Source organism: Bos indicus, chromosome 7 (genome assembly GCF_029378745.1).
Source record: "Bos indicus isolate NIAB-ARS_2022 breed Sahiwal x Tharparkar chromosome 7, NIAB-ARS_B.indTharparkar_mat_pri_1.0, whole genome shotgun sequence".
Taxonomy (NCBI): Eukaryota; Metazoa; Chordata; class Mammalia; order Artiodactyla; family Bovidae; genus Bos; species Bos indicus.
In genome coordinates this window covers 5,762,253-5,783,879 of record NC_091766.1, presented here as the reverse complement: position 1 = coordinate 5,783,879, position 21,627 = coordinate 5,762,253, and the positions used below count along the sequence as shown (strand labels likewise).

Here is a 21,627-nt window from a genome sequence, read left to right as displayed (position 1 = left end):
CCAGTATTCTTGCCTGGAGAATCCCAAGGACAGAGGAGCCTGGTGTGGGCTACAGTCCATGGGGTCGCAAAGAGTCGGACACCACTGAAGTGACTTAGCATGCACACGCACATGGAGATGCCCGCGTCTTGAGGGAAGCTGGCGTCTACCCATGTTTGTTCCAAGTTGAAGGGTCTTCTGTTCTGGGGATGCTGGGGATGGGGTTTTGCGACTTTCATCGTATTCCTAGTTCTTTGGCCACTCAGAGCCTGTTGGTGGCTTTTCAAAGCAGAAATCACGACTCAGGAGACTTTGAAGGGTTTCGATAACATTTATTTAGTGCTACTAACATTTATACAGGCCACAGGCAGGACTGGGTGTAGGGGAAGAAAGGGTGAAGGGGCAGCCCCCTCTCGGGCTCTGAGGGGGCCCCAGGATCAGAGACATTCCCTCTCTAGGGCAGGCCTAGAAACTCTCAGGGGAGGATGAAGGTGAATGTCTTCCTGTTCTCACTTCCTCAGACCTGGAGCACTACAATGCTCTAAACAAGTGGGATACGGTGGGTGCCTTGGCCTGGGTGCACGAAGGGGTGTGACTTTGGGCAAGGGCTAGGCAGAAAGTGCACGTGTGATGCCGCCGTGTATCTCTGTGATGTCATCGCCTTGTCTCTGTGTGATGTCACCAAGCTGTCCATGTGATGTCAGTGCATCTGTGACGTCATCACGGTGTCTAGGCGTGAGGGATTGTGTGGTGTGGGTGTGAGTCTGTGTGAGAGTATCAGGGCGTGCAGGGAGGGTGTGGGTAAGGGTGAGCAGAGGACGCCGGCCCGGGGCGCCCACTTTGGTGTGTGTGTGTGGGAGGTCATCTGACGCCACCCTGGCTGTGTCCCACGCTGCGGGCGTCTCGCTGCACCTTGTCTCCAGACAGGTGAGTCGGGCCACCCTCAGTCAGCGGGCCTGGAGCCTCCTCAGCCACTGGAGCAGGAAGGAGATGAGAATACAGTAGTCGGTCAGGCAGAGAACAGGACAAACCTTGCCTGGGCCTGCCTCTTACTCTGGGCCCCTTCTTGCTCCCAAGAACCCTAGGGGTCTTCCTGGTGTCAACCACAAATTGGCATTTGCCATGGGCACTGCCGTCTACCTCTGCAAGGATTAAATCATGTGCTACTGCAGCTGCTGACCTCCAACACCCCCTGAGGGAGCTCAGAGGAGAAAGCAGAAATGAGGCACTCTGTGCTCCAGGAAGCTGGCAGGATGGGCCTTTAATAGTTATATATTCTCAGGAGCTAATTTTATGAGCCCGATTCTTGTATCTCCTCATATCTAGAAAAGCACTAAAATCCTTCATGGTGGCAACTGTTTCTCATGACGAGCAGAAGTTTTCTGCAAAAAGTATATGTGCTTGATCTCATGTACTCCCCTTTTGCCAAAATCACATATACACCGTCTTCTCCCTATCTCTTTGGAGCCCTTGCTCAGAGTTATCTGAGCTTCTGTCTCCTGGGCTGCAGCCCTCACATGGCCCCAAATAAAACTTAATTTGCATTTCACATTGTACATTTTTTTTTAGTTGACACCAGTATCAACCTCCCCTTAGATTTCGTTTTGTTGAACCTCTGTGGGACTGAGGTATGTGCCTGTCCATTATACAGCTGAAGAGACTGAGGTTCAGAGTGGCCACCTCCAGGTTTCTGCTGCAGTCTGTCTGGCTCTCCCCTTTGCTCCCTAAGGCCCTGGGATCCTGGAAGTTTGTCCAAAGCCCCTGCCGCCCCAGTCCGCCCTCCACCCCCCACCCCCGACTCCCCAGGCAGGGCCTTAGTTTCCCTCTTTTGTCCATACAGAACTGACCTAGAGCCAGCCCCTCACCCATTCCCAGGAAGGTTCTTCTAATGAGCCTGCCCCTTTACACAGGATTCCCTGGCTCCTCTGCACCCTCAGGACAAAGACAGCTCTTTTTAAAGCCAAATCTTCTATATCTGGGATTCAAGGCTCCACCCACTCCACCCCCGACTTCCAGACCTCCCCACTGGGGAATCAAAACCTGTCCAAGCATCGCCCAAATTCTCAGAGCCATCCCTTCAACTCTGCCCCTCCGCCTTGCCTCTGCAGGAGCCGTCCCACTGTCTGGAATGCCCTTCCCCCATCTTGGCCTGGCAAAGGTTCTCGTGAGGGGTCAGAGGTTGACGCGGAGGCTGTTTCCTGATGGGGGAGGTGGGGGCCTCAGCCAAGTCCTGCTTCCGCTGGCCCTCTCCCTTCCTTCCCCGGCTCTTCCCTGGGGCCCCCACAGCCTCACGTTCGTAGATTCCGCACCCCCCGCCCCCGCCACCCCCACCCCTGTCCCACAACCAGCTCCAGCCTCTGTCCTTCACCAGGATCCACTGGCTTTGAGCCAACCCCGACAGAGATCAGACATCTTTAACCATTCCTGCCCGCCAGCCTGCAAGGGAGGGTCGTCCCTGGCCAATTTCCAAGCCCCACTGCTCACCTGGACTGGGGCTGTCGCCCTCATACCTGGTCCCAGGTCCTTGCCTTCACCCCGCAGAACAGCAATCAGAAAGAGCCTGTGCACACCTGAGCCAGGTCATGCCCTCTGCTGTTCACAGCCCCTCGCAGGGCTCCCAAAGTCCTCACCACTGCCCCAAGGCCCTGCCTGATCTGTCCTGCCAGCTCCCTGACCTCACCTCCTCCCACTCCCCTCTCCTCACTCCACTCCAGCCACACCTAACTCCTCACTCACTCACCAGGCATGGATGGTCCTTCCTCAGGACCTTTGCACAGGCTGCCCCACTGCCTGGGGCACCCTGCAGGGAATCCCCTCCTGGCTCCGCCCTCACTTTCAGTTCTCTGCTCCAGTATCACTCCTCAGTGAAGCCTGCCCTGGCCCCTGGTGGAAAATCCCAACCTCGTCAAGCTCCCTCATCCCTTTTCTGTCTCACTCATTACCAAGGGGCCCTGTCATAGCTCATTCATCTGGTTTGTTATCCGTCTCCCCGACTAGACTGGCAGTCATACAGGGAGTGGGAATTTGAATATCTATGCCTTTTTCTTCCCTGTGTCCTTGGCACCCAATAGCTGCTCAAGAAACATGGGTTGAACAATAAAATGAATCATCATAGTGATGGTAGTGAACTTGAATTGACACTTGCTGTCTGCCTGGCTCACTGTCAAGGCTGAAGTTCCATCTTCAACCCTCCACTCTGTGACTTTCTCCATCTTCAACCACAGAGCCTCTAAACCAACATTTACTTAATATTTGTCTTCATGTCCATTGTGGGTTTTTTTAATTATATAAATTGATCTCCAAAGGAAGCTCAGTCTTACTAAGTAGAGGAAAGCTGGAACATTTGGCTTCTCTGGTGGCTCAGATGGTAAAGAATCTGCTTGCAATTTAGGAGACCCAGGTTCGAGCCCTGGGTCAGGAAGATCCCCTGGAGAAGGGAATGGCAACCCACTCCAGTATTCTTACCTGGAGAATTCCATGGACAGAGGAGCCTGGTGGGCTACAGTCTATGCGGTCGCAAAAGCCGTCAGACACAACTGAGCAACTAACACTTTCAGTACTCTTTGCCACTATTAGAAAACCACATAACAATGTTCACTTAAGAAGCATGACCTAGTTGTCAAGCCCAGCCATGGCAGAGGCCTGGATGTTCCCTCCCTCTCTAGCACAGGCAAGCTGCAAGGATCTGGGATGCATGGGGGTGATTTAGCAACAGCAGACTTTCTGGAGCCCCAGAAGGAAAAAGAGTGGGAAAGCAATCAACAGTCTCCACCATGGGATGGGTGATTTGAAGCCTGCCTCGAATCTACCTCCCTATTGGGTGCCTGTAAAATTCAGATGTTACAACTCAGTCATTCACAGCTTGTCCAGTGAGCAACTGGACGAACTGGGACTCAAACCCAGAGCTGAAGACCCCAGCCTGCCCGTCCCTGGCCCCTCTCTCAGAGGGAGGCAAATCAAGCCGGAGCCCATAGGCCAGAGGCTCTTCCTGCGATCCTGCAGAGAGAAGCAGGAGGGGCCAGGCTTAAGCACACATTGTTTCCTCGGAGGGGAGGGGGTGGGGTGCGTCACTTGGGGTAAACAATGTCAAGAGCTTCCCCATTCTCAGCTGGGACCCAGACACGCTTGGACAGTGAGCCTGGCTCCAACCCTGAGTTGCTGACGCATGACCCCAGGCTGATCACTTCCCTGGGGCCTCAGTTCCCTCCTCTGAGAAATGGGGATAATAATAGAACCTCCTTCCTTGCCATGATGGCTTCAGGCCAAGATGCAGAAAGGAAAGCTCTGTTTGTTCAAAAAGCAGGCTCAAACTCTAGTCAAAGAGTGAGGGGACCTGTTCCGCAAGGGGGATGAGCTCCCCGTCAGGGGCAGTATGTAAGAAGACACAGTGAAGATGGAGCTGGGTGCAGAGAACTCTGGAGAGTCAGTGACAGACTTTTGGAAGCCCTTTGGATCCTATGGGCTTTGTTTAGCACCCTGGGGCTGAAACAGATCTAGCTTGACGATAGCCGCATGGCAAAACCTTGGACAGCACAGGCTGTGGGGTCAGAGGGATCTGAAAAAAATCCCACACACTCCTCTAAACCTCAGGTCATAAACTGCAAATGGAAAGCCAATCCTTGACTCCTAGGTCAGCAGTGTGGTCCTGAAAGGGGGGTGTAGCAGCAACCTTGGTGGGACCACAGGGTGTTCTAGGGGCCACGGCCTGAGTCACCTTCCCCATGACGCACAGGCTGTTGTCCAAAGGATGACTGGGCTCTGGGAGGAGGTGACGGGGTCAAAGGCATGGAGCTATGACCTGATCACGTGCCAGCAACCTTGATGCTCCCCACGGAGGCTCTGGGTCCCTTGTTCTAGCCAGTAGTGGACAGCACTTTATAGCTGGCAAAGCATTTTCATGCCCTTAATCTCAGTGTGCATGCTCAGTTGCTCAGTCATGTCCGACTCTTTTGTGACCCCACGAACTATAGTCAGCCAGGCTCCTCTGTCCATGGAATTTTCCAGACAAGAATACTGGACTGGGTTACCATTTCCTACTCCAGGGGATCTTCCTGACCCAGAGACAAAACCCCTATCTCTTGCATCTCTTGGCAGGCGGGTTCTTTACCACTGCAACACCTGGGAAGATGATTTCAGAGACCCTCACCCCCCAACATTTTTGTAGAGTGAGAAAGTGTGGCTCAGAAGGGTAGAGTGAGAGGGCCAGGGTCACCCTCAGACACTGCTCTCCCTCATACCCTTCCTGGGCTACGTTCACTTCTTCTACCCTCGTCTGGCCACAGGGCCTTTGCCGCAGCAGTTCTTGCCACCCGCAGGGACTGTTCCCCCTTGGCGTCGCCCAGGTTGCCTCCTGTCCGCCTTCCAGCTCAAAGATCCCTTCCTCACAGAGGCTCTCCCTTGCCTGTCTGGAGTCTGATCACCTAGGTTCACGTCCCAGCTCTGGCTGTGTTACCTGGGGCATGACACACACCCCCTCCATGCCTCATTTGCTTCCTCCAGAATGTGGGGGTAACTGTAGCTCACCCACGGGTTAGGATTCTAAAGCTTAAATGAGTTAAATGGGCAGAGTGCTTAGGACTACGCCAAGATTACAGTAAGCACCCAATCACGGCGGGTTTTTGTTCACTCTTCTTATCCTGCCTCCTTCATTGTCTCTCTGGCCCAATATTCAGAGACTTTCATGAATGAATGTGTCTTGGTCACAGCTCTGACCCTGGGCCCAGCATGAAGTGTTAGTCACTCAGTTGTGTCCAACTCTTTGCAACCCCATGGACTGTAGCCGCCCAGGCTCCTCTGTCCATGGGATTCTCCAGGCAAGAATACTGGAGTGGGTTGCCATTCCCTTCTCCAAGGGATCTTCCCGACCCAGGAATTGAACCTGAGTCTCCCGCATTGCAGGCAGATTCTTTACCGTCTGAGCCACCAGGGAAGCCAAATGTGCCAGCACAGGGCCTGGTATACAGCAAGTGCTCAATTAAGGAAACAAAAAGTGCGATATGAGCTCCCCCTCCCCCCCCCTCCCGAGTCCTGTACCCAGCCTTGCTCACACCCTGAGACTGCCCCGTCAGCCTGAGACAGCCCAGAGCCTCACCTGGCTGAGACCAAGACGTTGCTGGCAGGGGCCCGCTGGGAATCCAGGATCCTTCTCTTGAATTCCTCCAGGCTAGCTGGGTCTGCCGAAAGAGGGAGGGGTCAGGCCTAACTGGGTGCCTTAGTAGCTCTGCCTCCAGGGCCAGGGATGGGCTGGCAACCCGGGATACAAGGTGGAATCCGCCCCCCATCTTGGCCCTGCCCTGTCACTCACCGATAGGTGGTGGGTTGGGGACGGGGACTGCAGGTCTTGGCCCAGGAATCGTCAACTGCGACTGTGGGAAGAAGAGTGAAGGGAGGCTGGTGGAGGCCAGTGCCCCCCAGACACGAGTCCTAGGGAGTTTCCTGCCTTTCTACACCCTTAGTGACCTGAGGTCCTTCCAGGGCAGAGAAACCAACAGATACCCATGGAAGAAGGACACGCAGGATGACGGATACATAATCACCTGCAGCCATCTGCCCTGAAACGACTGGGCGCTCCCCAGAGACCCCATTCTGCAGGGGTCCTACCTCGGTCTCCACTACAGCCTCAGTGCCGCCCTGACTCCGACCCATGGCCCCAGCTGAGCCTACCCGGCCAATCCCATCCCAGACCGAAGCTGACCCGCTCTGCAGACCACCGGGACTTCCGCCCTCAAGGCCATCAAACAGCCCTAAAGGAGCTCCTCCAAACCTGAGATCCAACCAGTCCTGAACTCAGTTACCTAAAGTTGGGTCCTAACTTGAAAACAGGACCTCCCTTAGAATCAAATCCAATCTCAATGACAGATCTGATATATCACTTTACGTCTACCTCTGACCATAACCCATCCCCTAGACCCAGCTGCTATGAAAAATCTACTCCACAACTTCATTCCCTGAGCCCCAGCCCTGTATTCCCCTATGACCACCCATAAATACTTTCCCAATACCACACTCAACCCCAACTCAACCTTTGACCTCAGCCTCTACCTGAGTTAGAATTCTAACCAACCTCAGCCCAAGATCAATAGTCACCCAGCTTCTACACTAGACCCAACACTGACCCTCACTGGAACCCTGGTATATCCCTGCTCTAACTCAGGATCACCTAATCCTTCCCTTCAAATCTATCCCAACGCCAACCCAACTTGGCCCCAACCAACCACCCTAAACTCAACTTAGTCTCAACTCCTAACCCATGGTCAATTCCAACCCCAATCTTAATGCCCACAAAGTGCTGAATCTACCCTTAGCCCCAAACTTCTAATCATCCCTAGCCCCACCAACCACCTATAGCAACCTAAACCTCAACTCCAGCCTTAACTGAATGCAATCCCAAAACCACTGAAATTTACTTGACCTAGATACAATGACCACTCTGCATGCAACCTCTGACCCAACTTTTAACCTTTCCTCACAATCCACCTTCCAAACTCAATCTAATTCTAAGACTAATGAAATTCTACTTGAAACCCTTACCTTAACGAAAATCAACTCTAGACACAGGAGTCACCAATAATTCACCTTGATCCAAGTTTACTTGGATGCTAAACTTGTTTAGCATCCACATCAAGCCTTTCCTGTGACCTGCCTTAACCCTCATGCTAACCCCAGTGTCACTCCCAATCCTTAATCCAGCAACCTCTGATCCTTCAACTCAACTCAAATCCATCCCGACCCTGACCCCAACACTGAATCAGTCCCTAATTCTAACCCTAAGCCAATTTTGAGGCCCACCGCCTTCCTAAACTCCCCAATCTTTATCTCTTTCTTAATATCATTTCCAATCCAAACTGCACCACAGTCCTAATGCCAATAAAATCCTGTGTCAATACATGATCATAATCCTAAAGCCATTCTAGACTCATGGGCACCCATGTTTGATCCCAGCCTCAAGTCTAAATCCACCCTCAATGTCTCAACTCATCCCAGTCCCAAAGGAATCACAGTTTTAGATTCACCCCTCACTCAACCCTGGACCTGATGGACACCCTACCTCCGACTCCAATCTTAACCCATCCCCTTTCTCAGTGCTGATACACTTTCTAAGCTCTGCCTCAATCCTAACATCAGTGAAACTCAAGCGAGTCCTAACAAACTCAATCTACACTGGGAAGCCAACCTCTAAAAGAAGTTAAAAAAGAAGCCAAGTTCAAACCCAAGTTCAACATCACCATCAACTTGGCCTCCAGACCCATCCCTCCAATGCAACCAGAATCTAGGGCCCCCTACCCACCTTCGCCTTGATACAGGTGTCCAGGGCTGAGTTGCTGACTGCCAACTGCAACTTGAGGTGCTCAGTCTCACGCTTCTTCTCTTCCAGCTCCTTGACCAGCCTGTCCCGTTCCTTCTGCAGTGCCACCTTCTCCTCCAGGGCCAGCTGGGTCTGGCGGGCACATTCTGCTTGGAGCTTGACAGCCTGGGCCTGCGCCTCCTTCTCCACCTTCTCCTTGGCCTCCTGACTGGCGCGTAGGCTCTGCTCGACCTCCAGTTTCTGGCGCTGGAGTTTCTCGTTCTCGAGGGTCACGCTGTCGATGCCAGCCCGCAAACTCCGGGCCAGCTCTTCCACCTTGGAGGTCATGATGGAGGGCAGGCTGTCGCAGGCTCTCTGGATGGAAGGCAGTTCCGAGCCGAGGGGATGGTACAAGTTGAAGCTCAGGGTACTGAGGGTGCGCGGGATGATGGAGTCCCTCCAGAGGTTTCGCAGATCCGTCTCAAACTTGTTCCTGTCCAGGGGGATGCAGAAGGCCTGCACCTTCCGCAGCCGGTCCTCAGCCAGCTGCCGTTCCTGCTGCTGCTGGTCTCGGGTTTTGCCGCACTCGGCCAGCTGTTCCTCTGCCACTCGCTTGCCCACCGTTAGACCGTCCTTGTCTTTGGTACATACCAACTTCTCCTTTGCCAGCTCCACCTCCAGTGTCTTGGCTTTCTGGGTCAGCGTGAGGGCCAAAGCTAGGAGTATAGGACCAGAAGACCCAGGAAGGTTGGGAGCTGCCAAGAGACTGGCCGGGGAATCTTGCCACCTTGCTCTCCACGGCCCATAACCCCGACTCCAGCCCTCACCCACTCACCATCGCAGCTCTTGTTAGCTTCCTTGAGGTGTTCTTGGCACTGCTTCTCACTCAGGATGATGGCGGCCATGTATCGCTGGTTGTTCATGTAAATCACCTGCCAGAATGGGAAGCAAGACAGAGCTCAGTGTCCAGCACGTGGGGCCCCTGCCCCCAGGTCCGCCCAGACCGCTGGGACGGGGCACCCAGGTCTGTCAATAAGGTGGTCTGTGTTGGCACAGTTCACAAGGGCAATAGCTTCTTCACAGGGGATGCTGGTCTGATCTTCAAAAGTTGTTACAAGTACAGACAGTGGAATACTACTCAGTCATAAAAAAGAATGACATTTTGCCATAAGTTCCAACACAGATGGACTCGAAGGGCATCTGTGACAAAGATCAACACTGTATGGTATCACCGATAGGCAGAATCTAAAAAATACGACAAACTAGTGAATATAACAGAACAAAAGCAGACTCACAGATGCAGAGAGCAGACTAGTGGTTACCAGTGGGAAGAAGCAAGAGGGAAGGGCCAATATCAGAGTTGGAAATTTTTTTTTAAATGGGTTATTATGGGATTATATGAAATCATGTGTGTGAAACTTTTGAAAATTGTAAAACATTATAGAATTTAAAGAACCTCTCATTCAAAAAAAAAAAAGGTTACAAAAACAAATCCCACCCTTTCCCCTAGGCATTCTAGTCAACTAGGAAAAAAAAAAAGTTTTGTGATTAATACTATTTGGCAGTTAAAAGTTTTATATACTGATGCATTTTACAACCTGGAGCAATCTTGAAAACATTTACAGCCAATCAAAAATAGACGTTTAAGGGCTTCCCTGGTGGCTCAGTGGTAAAGAATTCGGCTGCCAGTGCAGGGGAGATGGGTTCAATCCCTGGAAGACCCCAAATGCCAAGGGGTCTGATCTTGGCCTGCATGCCACAACCACTGAAGCCTGCATGCCCAGAGCCTGCGCTCTGCAACAAGGGAAGGCACTGCAGTGAGAAGCCCATGCACTGCACCCAGAGACCGCCTGCATGCAGCACCAAAACCCAGCACAGCCATAAAGTGAATAAATAAATATCTTAAAAAAAAAAAAAAAGATGTTCAACATGGATGCTAGTATGGGCTGGATTGTGTCCCCTACCCCAGATTTCCATGTCAAAGTCGTAATCCTCAGGACCTCAGAATGTAAATTTTTTTGCAGACAGGATCTTGAAAGAGGTGGTTAAATTAAGATGAGGTCATTAGGGTGGGCCTTTATCCACAATGACTGTAGTTCCTACAAGAGGAAATCTGGACGCCCAGACATGCACGGACGTGACATGAAGACACAGGGAGAAGGCAGCCGTCTGCAAGCCGGGGAGAGAGGCACGCAACGGCTCCTTCAACAGCTCCTTGCCTGACGGTCCTGTGTGTTAGTCACTTTAGTCGTGTCCGACTCTTTGTGACCCTATGACCTGTAGCCCACCAGGCTCCTCTGTGCATGGAATTCTCCAGGCAAGAATACTGGAGCGGGTTGCCATGCCCTTCTCCAGGGGATCTTCCCAATCCAGGGATTGAACCTAGGTCTCCCTCATTGCAGGCAGATTCTTTACCTTTTGAGCTACTTGGGAAGTCTTCAGATCAGATCAGATCAGTCGCTCAGTCGTGTCCGACTCTTTGTGACCCCATGAATCGCAGCACGCCAGGCTTCCCTGTCCATCACCAACTCCTGGAGTTACCCAGACTCACATCCATCGAGTCAGTGATGCCATCCAGCCATCTCATCCTCTGTCGTCCCCTTCTCCTCCTGCCCCCAATTCCCCCCAGCATCAGAGTCTTTTCCAATGAGTCAACTCCGCATGAGGTGGCCAAAGTACTGGAGTTTCAGCTTTAGCATCATTCCTTCCAAAGAAATCCCAGGGCTGATCTCCTTCAGAATGGACTGGTTGGATCTCCTTGCAGTCCCAGGGACTCTCAAGAGTTTTCTCCAACACCACAGTTCAAAGGCATCAATTCTTGAGTGCTCAGCCTTCTTCACAGTCCAACTCTCACATCCATACATGACCACAGGAAAAACCATAGCCTTGACTAGACGAACCTTTCTTGGCAAAGTAATGTCTCTGCTTTTGAATATGCTATCTAGGTTGGTCAAAACTTTCCTTCCAAGGAGTAAGCATCTTTTAATCTCATGGCTGCAGTCACCATCTGTAGTGATCTTGGAGCCCAGAAAAATAAAGTCTGACACTGTTTCCACTGTTTCCCCATCTATTTCCCATGAAGTGATGGGACCAGATGCCACGATCATCGTTTTCTGAATGTTGAGCTTTAAGCCAACTTTTTCACTCTCCACTTTCACTTTCATTAAGAGGCTTTTTAGTTCCTCTTCACTTTCTGCCATAAGGGTGGTGTCATCTGCATATCTGAGGTTATTGATATTTCTCCCGGCAATCTTGATTCCAGCTTGTGTTTCTTCTAGGCCAGCGTTTTTCATAACGTACTCTGCATATAAGTTAAATAAACAGGGTGACAATATACAGCCTTGACGAACTCCTTTTCCTATTTGGAACCAGTCTGTTGTTCCATGGCCAGTTCTAACCGTTGCTTCCTGACCTGCATACAATTTCTCAAGAGGCAGATCAGGTGCTCTGGTATTCCCATCTCTTTCAGAATTTCCCACAGTTTATTGTGATCCACACAGTCAAAGGCTTTGACATAGTCAATAAAGCAGAAATAGATGTTTTTCTGGAACTCTCTTGCTTTTTCCATGATCCAGCGGATGTTCATGTTTCCATGATCTCTGGTTCCTCTGCCTTTTCTAAAACCAGCTTGAACATCAGGAAGTTCACGGTTCACATATTGCTGAAGCCTGGCTTGGAGAACTTTGAGCATTACTTTACTAGTGTGTGAGATGAGTGCAATTGGGCGGTGGCCGGGAGGACCAACCCCACGTCCAGAAAGCCGTGGCTGCGCGGGCGCAGAAGGGCCTGGAGGAGCTATCCCACGTTGAAGGTCAGGAGGGGCGGCGGTGAGGAGATACCCCTCGTCCAAGGTAGGGAGCAATGGCTGCGCTTTGCTGGAGCAGCCGTGAAGAGATACCCCACGACCAAGGCAGGAGAAACCCAAGTAAGACGGTAGGTGTTCCAAGAGGGCATCAGAGGGCAGACACACTGAAAACATACTCACAGAAAACTAGTCAATCCAATCACACTAGGACCACAGCCTTGTCTAACTCAATGAAACTAAGCCATGCCCGTGGGGCAACCCAAGATGGGCGGGTCATGGTGGAGAGATCTGACAGAATGGGAAGTCCTAGAAGGAAACAATTCTGCCTACATCTTGATCCTCCGCTTTGTGAAAATAAATTTCTGTTATTTAAGCCACCTCATTTGTGGTTCTTCGTTAGGATGGTCCTAGCAAACTAATACAGGAGACAAGATTATTTCATGGGAAAGATGATTCTTTTCAATAAATGGTGCCGGCACAACTGGACGGTCACATACTAAGAAATAAATTTGGACCCTAACTCACACCATATACAAAAATTAGCTCAAAACACGTCGAAGACCTAAATGTAAGGGCATAAACTAAAAAATTCCATAGAAGAAAACTTAGGTGTTAACTCTGCACGAGTTTGAATTTGGCAGTGCTTTCTTTCCTTTTCTTTTTAAAAAATATTTATTCATTTGGCTGTGCCGGGTCTTAGTTGCATCATGTGGGATCATGTGGGTTTTTTCAGTAGCAGCATGTGGGATCTAGTTCCCCTACTAGGGATTGAACCCAGGCCCCCTGCACTGCGAGCTTGGAGTCTTAGCCACTGGACCACGAGGGAAGTCCCAGCATGCTTTCTTAGGTATGATACTAAAAGCACAAACAGCCAAAGACAAAACAGCTAAATAGGACTTCACCAAGATTAAAAACTTTCGTGCCTCAGGGAACAACATCAAGAAAGGGGGAAAAAACTCATAGATGGGAAAAATACTTGCAAATCATGTGTCTGATGATGAGACTAGTAACCAGAATATATAAAAGCAAACTGTTTAGAAATTAATAATAAAGAGCAAGCCAATTGCAAAACAGACCAAGCATCTGAATAGACATTGTTCAGGAGAAGACATAAACAAAATGTCAACCAACACATCAACAAATATTCATCATCTTTAGACAGCAGGAAATGCAAATAAAAACCATGATAAGATATCACCTCAGAATGATATAGAGTGGCCATAAATAAAACAAAAAAGAAGGGACAAGTGTTAGTGCGGATGTAGAGAAACAGAATTCTCAGTCAGTACTGGTGGAACTGTACAAATAATGGAGCCACAGTGGAAAAGAGTCTGGCAGTTTTCCAAAAAGCTAAACATAGAATTACACTGCCGTTGTTCAGTCACTTAGTTCTGTCTGACTTTTTGCAACCCCATGGACTGTAGCATGCCAGGCTTTCCTGTCCTTCACCATCTCCCGGAGTTTGCTCAAACTCATGTCCATTGAGTCAGTGACGCCATCCGACCATCTTGTCCTCTATTGTTCCCTTCTCCTCCTGCCTTCAGCCTTTCTCAGCATCAGGGTCTTTTCCAACGAATTGGCTCTTTGCATCAGGTGGTCAAAGTATTGAGGCTTCAGCTTCAGCACCAGTTCATCTAACGAATAATCAGGGTTGATTTCCTTTAGGATGGACTGGTTGGCTCTCCTTGCAGTCCAAGGGACTCTCAAGAGTCTTCTCCAACACCACAGTTCAAAATCATCAGTTCTTCAGTGCTCAGCCTTCGTTATGGTCCAATGCTCACATCCATACATGACTACTGGAAAAACCATAGCTTTGACTATACAGATCTTTGTTGGCAAAGTGATATCTCTGCCTTTTAATACTTACTCTAGGTTTGTCACAGCTTTTTCTCCAAAAAACAAGCGTCTTTTAACTTCATGGCTGCAGTTACCATCTGCAGTGATTCTGGAGCCCAAGAAAATAAAGTCTGTCACTGTTTCCATTGTTTCCCCATCTATTTTCCATAGAATTACACTGCTGCTGCTGCTGCTAAGTCGCTTCAGTCGTGTCCAACTCTGTGCAACCCCATAGACGGCAGCCCACCAGGCTCCCCCGTCCCTGGGATTCTCCAGGCAAGAACACTGGAGTGGGTTGCCATTTCCTTCTCCAATGATGAAAGTGAAAAGTGAAAGGAAAGTCGCTCAGTCGTGTCTGACTCTTAGCGACCCCATGGACTGCAGCCCACCAGGCTCCTCTGTCCATGGGATTTTCCAGGCAAAAGTACTGGAGTGGGGTGACCCAACAATTGTAGGTCTAGATATATACACCTGAGAGCAATGGAAGTCTATGTTCAGACAGAAACTTGTACACAAATATTCACAGCAGCAGTAGACACAGTATCCGTAAGGTAGAAAGAACTCAAGTGTTTCATCAACAGATGAATGGATAAAACGCGACCCAGCCACCCAGTGGAATGTTATTCTGCCACAAAAAAGGAACGAAACGCTGACACACGTGGTAACGTGGATGAACGTTGAAAACATCACGCTGAGTGTGAGAAGTCGGACACAAAAGGTTATATAGTGCCAGACTCTATTTGAATGAAATATCCGGAATAAGTAAATCCATAGAAACAGAAAGCAGATTTGCAGCTGCTGGGGGCGGGGGAGGGAAGTGACTGCTGATACACTTTCTTTTGGGGGTAATGAAATGTTCTAAATCAAACTGTACCGATGGTTACCCAACTCCGTGAGTGTACTAAAAATCATTGTTATGTACATTTTTTTCTTTCATCTACATTTTTTTTGGTTATGTACATTTTAAATGGGTCAACTGTATGGCTTGTGCATTACATTTTAAGTTTACAACGTTTTATAAATAACTTTTCTTTATAAACAAAGGGCGTGCCTTTCAAACTTTGAAACAGAAGCCTCTGTAGAAATATAACAAGAAAAGGTAGGAGAGGGGTGAAGAAGGTTTGCTTTTCTCTCACTTTTTGTCCTTCCTCCTTTCGGAAGCTGACCCTGTGCTAATGACCTGGGGATGGGGGAGAACAAAAGTAGCTCTGGGGGTACTGCCCTCGTGGGCCAGTGGCTAAGATTCCCCCCTCCCAGTGCAGGGGGCCAAGGCTTGTTCCCTGGTCAGGCAACTAGATCCCACATGCCACAGCTAAAGATCATGCAGGCCACAATGAAGACAGAAGATGCCGTGTGCCACAGCTAAGACTCCACGCAGCCAAATGAATTAATTAATTTAAAAAAGAAAAAAGGGCTCTGGAAGTGCTGTTTTCAAAAGCTTTAACTACAGAAAGGGAAGATCTAAGGGTGTAAGTTGGATCCAAAGATGAAGTAAGAAAGGGGTCTTCTTCCAGCTGAAGGAAGTGGCTCCCCAAAATACAAAAGTTCTGTTTCTGTACAGGTTCCCAGATGCCAAGATGATGAGAAGAAAAACATGTACTTAGAAATAATGCAATCTGATGGAGAAGGAAATGACAACCCACTCCAGTATCTTGCCTGGGAAACCTCATGGACAGAGGGGTCTGGAGGGCTACAGTCCATGGGGTTGCAAAGAGTCAGGCTCGACTTTGTGACTAAAAAACAATGGCAAACACAGTCTGAAAATACAAAAAAGCGCCTTCTCTTGTTAGGGAGTGTTGAGGTACATCTTTCTGAAGCAAGTCAGGAGTCCCTCCCTCACTTTCTAGCAGCTGCCCTGAACTAAGAGGAAAAGAACTCACCGATTAGTAAACAAGTATAAACAATCTGAAGCATTTTCTAGAATATTTGTTAGGACATAAAGCCGGGAAAGCGCTTAAAGACACAGGAGCCAGAATGCAGGATACCTAGTGACCTATTTCAGAATAATTTGACCATCAAAAAGATTATCACATACTGTATAGCACTGGGAGCTATATTTAATATCCTATAATAAACTACAATGGAAAAAAATAGGGAAAAGAATATGTTACTATATACATATGTGTAACTGAATCACTTTGCTGTACAATAGATATTAACACAACATGTAAATGAACCGTACTTCAATAAAATAAGATTTTTTAAAAATATTATTACAAATTCCAAATACAGAAAATTCTGGGAACTTCTCTGGTTGTCCAGTGGCTAAGACCCGCTACCATCAGACACATGGGGCTGCCGTGGCGAGGGTGGAGGCTCTTCCCCAGCATTAGCCCTGACTTTCTGGGGATCCTTGGAGAAAATCCTGAGGGGTTCCAGGCCAGAAGAATTTGTCAATTTAAAGGGGAAAAAAGCTATGATTTTCAAATTTCAAAGTTGTAAAGATCCAGATTCTTAGATTTCTAATATTCTACGATGGGGGCATCTGGGATTCAAAGATGTGTAAGTCTATAACTTTATGATAAAAAAATAAACCAACAAAAAAAAGGAACTTCCCTGGTGGCCCAGAGGCTAAGACGCCACACTTCCACTGCAGGGGGTACAGATTCAGTCCCTGGTTAGGGAACTAAGACCCCTGGGCTCGTGCTCAGTCGGGTCCGACTCTGTGACCCTGTGGACTGTAGCCACCCAGGCTCCTCTGTCCATGGGATTCTCCAGACAAGAATACCGAAGTGGGTTGCCATGCCCTCCTCCAGGGGATCTCCTCCACCCGGGGATCAAACCTGCATTTCTTGCACTGCGGGTGGATTCTTCACCACTGAGCCACCTGGGAAGCCCCAAGATCCCTGTGCAGTGGGACCAAAACAGAACAAAAAAGGAAAGCAGAAAAAGAAAAAAACAAAACTATAAAACTTTACGATCCTGCGATCCCTAACAGTTCCTGGACCGGAAGGCCATCTGTGTCCTGAAAGATCCAAACGAGCCAATTGCCCTGGAACGAAGAAGATGGAGGGGCTGCCCTGGCCTGCGGGGCTCTTGGGCGGGTACATGGTCCTGCCCTGAGGTCTGAGGAGGGCCTAGCCTCATGAAGGGTTCTGAGGGGGGACTCACCCCATTCTGGGGGTCTGAGGGGGACCTTCCCTGCCCTGGGGCATGAGAGGGTGGAGACACCGTCTTGACCGGGCAGTTTCATGGGGGTGGGGCACGCACATCCTTCCTGCCCAGGGGCAGGGACTGGGTAGTTTGAAGTCCCAGAAAAGACGTTTTCTTCCCATTTGGGGCTGTCCCCTGCCCCATACAGCCCAGAGACCTCCTGTGGGGGAAAGCGAGGCTGTCCCCTCACCCCCCACCAAATGTCCCTTCCCCTGCTCACCCCAGCTCTCACCCCGTTCCAGCCAAAGCCTGAGGAGGCGTCCTTATACCCAGCTGGACCTCCCCAGAGGAGCTGCGTGTGAGAGAGACCCCAGGGGATCTTGTTGAGTGAGTTTGACAGGAGCTGAGGGTGTGAAATGGGTGACAGTCTCCACAAGACCCAGGGGTAACTGTTTCTGCTCCCCTGCCTTTCCCTTCACCAGGGGATTGTCCCAACCCAGGGATTGAACCCAAGTCTCCCTCATTGCAGGCAGATTCTTTACCGGCTGAGCCACAAGGGAAGTGCTGTTTCTGCTCCCCTGCCTCCCAAAAACCACTTCCTCTCTTCAGTTCAGTTCAGTCCAGTCGCTCAGACTCTTTGCAACCCCATAGACTGCAGCATGTCAGGCCTCCCTGTCCATCACCACCTCCCCGAGCTTAATCAAACTCATGTCCACTGAGTGGGTGATGCCATCCCACCATCTCATCCTCTGTCGTCCCCTTCTCCTCCTGCCTTCAATCTTTCCCAGCATCAGGGTCTTTTCCAGTGAGTCAGTTCTTCACATCAGGTGGCCATTTCCCCTCTGCAAAAGGGTTTTAAAGCTTCTCCCTACCTCCCGGCCTTCAGTGACAAAATAACATTTCCAAAGGAGACATCCAGCCTCAGGCAGACCTGGGCCATTCATACTAATTATGAAGAACTCAACTCTCTGTGTGGTTTATTAAGTCAGCTCTTATTTGCAGCTAGTGTGTGCTGGCACCTTCTGGGTGCTGTATACATATTAAGTATGTATTTAGCATCTATGTCTGGTAACAGACCGGATGCCCAGTTCAACTTGAATTCCAGACAGACCACAAATCATTTTTTTTCAGTCTAAGTATGTCCCAAATACTCTGCAAAAAGATCACACCAGTCAATCCTAAAGGAAATCAGCTCTGAGTATTCATGGGAAAGGTTGATGCTGAAGCTCCTCCAGTACTTTGGCCACCTGATGCCAAGAGCCAACTCATTGGAAAAGACCCCTATGAGGGAGTCTTGGGTTTGATCCCTGGGTTGGGACGATCCCCTGGTGAAGGGAAAGGCAGGTGAGCAGAAACAGTTACCCCTGGGTCTTGTGGAGACTGTCACCCATTTCACACCCTCAGCTCCTGTCAAACTCACTGGGAAAGATTGACGGGAAAAGGAGAAGGGGGCCGCAGAGGATGAGATGGTTAGATAACGTAGCCGACTGAAGGGACATGAGTTTGAGGAAACTCCGGGAGATAGTGAAGGACAGAGGAACCTGGTGTGCTGCAGTCTATGGGGTTGCAGTCAGACACGACTTAGTGACAGAACAACAGCAGCAAAGTCCCAAATATTGCATGAGATACAGGAACAATACGCATCACTTCTCTACATGGGCTTGTCCTCCAAAATGTCCCTGTCTTCACGGATGAGGAAAGCGAAGCTCAGAGAGGTGAGGTGACCAGCCCGGGGTCCCCAGGGTGAGCGTCTAGCTTGCGGTCTTACCCGATCGGCCTGGCACTGGCGGAAGCTGGCGTTGATTCGGTCCAAGTCTCGGCGGGCGCTGAGCATCATCTGGTTGATCGCCTCCTTGGCGCGGGCAGTGAGGTTGAGCTCCTTGGTCAGGTTGGCCTGGGAAGCCGTGAGCCCCACCACCTGGCCGTACAGGCCGTCGGCCCGGCGCTCGGTGGCCTGCAGGTTGGACTCGGTACTCACGTGCACGTTGCCGTAGACCATGAAGAGGACGAGGCCAAGGATGATGAGGAATTGGATGAGCGAGACGAAGAGGAAAAAGTAGCGCAGATAGTACCAGCAGCCCCTGGAGCTGCTCCCGGCCCGTGAGTAGGGGCTCCCGTGCTCCATCGCCAAGCCCATCTCCTCCCAGCGTCTGCCCCGTGTACTAGCAGTGCTCGGCTGGCTGGCCTGCTCAGGGTGGTGGCCGCTGCCCCTTCTAGACCTCACCACGGCGGGGGGGAGGGGGAAGTGTTTATATTACTCCTCTTAATACTTCCTCTGCCTGGCTCCTTCCTGGCCAGGAGGAAACGGGGGCTGTGGGTTATCACAACACTCCCACCCCGGGCTGTGAAGGGAAGGGGGGAGGGCACCAAGGCACGTCTGGCCTCTCTGATTAACTACGGGTGGGGCACCGGCTGGAGTGGCCAGGCATCCTTGGTCTTACTGAACCTCAGTTTCCCCTTCTGCCCTTGCTCTGTACCCAGAGCTGTTCTCAGCTGTGTATGACGTCTTTTCAACATCCCCCTTGTGTGGAAGACACAGACATGCAGGGAGGAGAAAGGACTGTTTTGGGGGGTGGGCGTCGGGTCTCCCTCTGGTCATTCACAGAGCTGGCCTTAACTCCCCTTGGAGAGGGCTGGCTACAGATGTATGCCCACCTCAAGGGACAGTGCTGTTACAGGAGCTAAATTGTGCAGAGCGCGTTGCCAGGGGCCAGGCATACACAGCACTCAGTAATTGGTGCACATCACCAAGGGCTGATCCGTGGACGGCGGTGGCGGGGGCTCCCCAGGCTGTCATCCCGCCATCCTACATGCCTGGCTCATGTAGGCACTTAGTAAGTGCAAGCAGCAGTGAACTTGGGGCCAGTGTGCGTGCCCATGATGGGCTTCTCACGTCTGAGTCTCAGTTTTCCCTTCTGCATGGTGCCAGGCCCCAGGGTGGGGGAGGGGGCTGGGAGAAAAGATTTGCCAGTTGCTATTACCACTACCACTTTCTGTTTGAAACCTCATTTTCGAGCTCTGTGAGATGGTGAATGGGAAGCACAAGATAGTGGGGGTCAAACTTCACTGTGGGAAGGGATTCAGGGACCAAGGAGCAAAGGATTCTGGGTATGCCCTCCTGCCCACTCCCCCTCCCCCCACCAAACAGGCACTCTAGGTAAGCCTCCTCTGTAGGTGACACCAGAACCCTTCCCCAAGAGGAGCGTTGAGAAGTCTTCAGTCTTGGGAAAACAGAGTGGGACACAGACCCTAGCCCCATGGGGTCAAGGCTGATAGCAGGGAGGGGCAGGGGCCAAAGGGAATGAGGCAAGGAGATAGAAAGGGGGCTGGAACATGGGCGGGCAACGATAACGCAGTTGCTGTCTGCTGCCTGTGTGGGGGCATAGCAGGGCGAGAGTGGTGGCATGGGGAAACATCCCGCTATCAGCCAGGGGAACGGGGTGGCAGAGTTGTTGAGGGGGAGGGATCCTCCAGGGTGATGTTCATCAAGGAGGCAGGAGTTGGGTGGGGAAGGAAGAAGTCCCAGCGGTGGGCAGGAAACCCCTGTCTGACCTCTGGCCTTTGCAGCTACCCATTGATTCCTGATTCCGGACCCTCCTCAGCCACTACTGGGAGGAAAGAGAGTTGGGGGCTGCAAGTGATGCCCAACCAGCTCTTTCTCTAGGTTGGACAGGCCCACCCAGAATCCCCTGGAGCTGGTGGGAGGAGGAGATCGCCCCTCTTCATTAACGAGGGCCATGCGGGCACAGGGACTCCATGGTCTTGCTGTAGGCCTCCGGAGTTACGTTCCGGCTGTGCCACCTACTGCTGTGTGACCTGGGACAAGTGACTTCTCCCCCTGCGAGCCTCAGCTTTCTCCTGACAGTCAGCAGTGAAACACTGGTCTCAGTGCCTGGCACACAGTCAGCCTTAATAAACAGCTGTGTTTTTCAAAGGTGGGGCTGGGTCATGGGTAGCCTCTGATGTTGGGCTGAGGAACTGAGATGCAATGGTGGGCACTGCTCCAGGTGCTGTTGCCCTGGTCCTATGGGATCACCGGGGGCAAGGGGGCATGACAGGGGGAGAGCCTGAGTGACAAGGGTCCAGTTGAGAGCTCAGGCATGGCGACAGTGCCCGGAGATGTTACAGTCTTGGTGTGAACTTAAGATCCTGGCTATTCTTCATCTTATGTGGAAGATGTTGCACGTAAGCATGTATGAATACTGTATCTGTTGTCAAGAGAAAAAGATAAGCAACCATAAACTCCCAGAAAACTGAAAAGCCACTCTAGAACTGACAGTACCGATGTGCTACAATTTTGAGCAATTGTCACAGTCTAAGAACAAAAGTTTGAAATCTACACACAAATGTCTTTTGGGTCAAGCTCAAAACTAACACTCTTTCTGGCAATTTGGTCTCACAACTTAGATTTGTAATGTTTCTTTTTCAGTAAGTTTTTTTTTTCCTACAATAACTTTTTTTTTTAAGTTGGATTTTTTTTTTAATGGAAACGGTAATGATGAAACTTCTTTTTGCTCAACATTATGACTTTTGAGACTGAGGATTCCTTTGACCACTGTTTAGGTTTTCAGCACATATATTTTACTATCATAATAATTATCAAGGGGAACTCAGAATATTTCTAAATTTT

General features: G+C 50.4%; 1 protein-coding gene across 1 annotated transcript; it reads right to left on the bottom strand.

Annotated features, from left to right (window-relative positions):
- Positions 1-290: 290 nt before the first annotated feature.
- On the bottom strand, positions 291-19,227 carry PLVAP (plasmalemma vesicle associated protein). The gene is made up of 6 exons (XM_019963884.2): positions 18,766-19,227; positions 9,099-9,195; positions 8,267-8,979; positions 6,284-6,344; positions 6,071-6,152; positions 291-953 (listed from the first exon to the last, which is right to left on the bottom strand). Exons 1-6 carry the CDS (start codon positions 19,132-19,134, stop codon positions 947-949), a joined length of 1,329 nt encoding a protein of 442 aa, XP_019819443.1. The 5' UTR covers positions 19,135-19,227; the 3' UTR covers positions 291-946.
- Between the last annotated feature and the right edge of the window lie 2,400 nt (positions 19,228-21,627).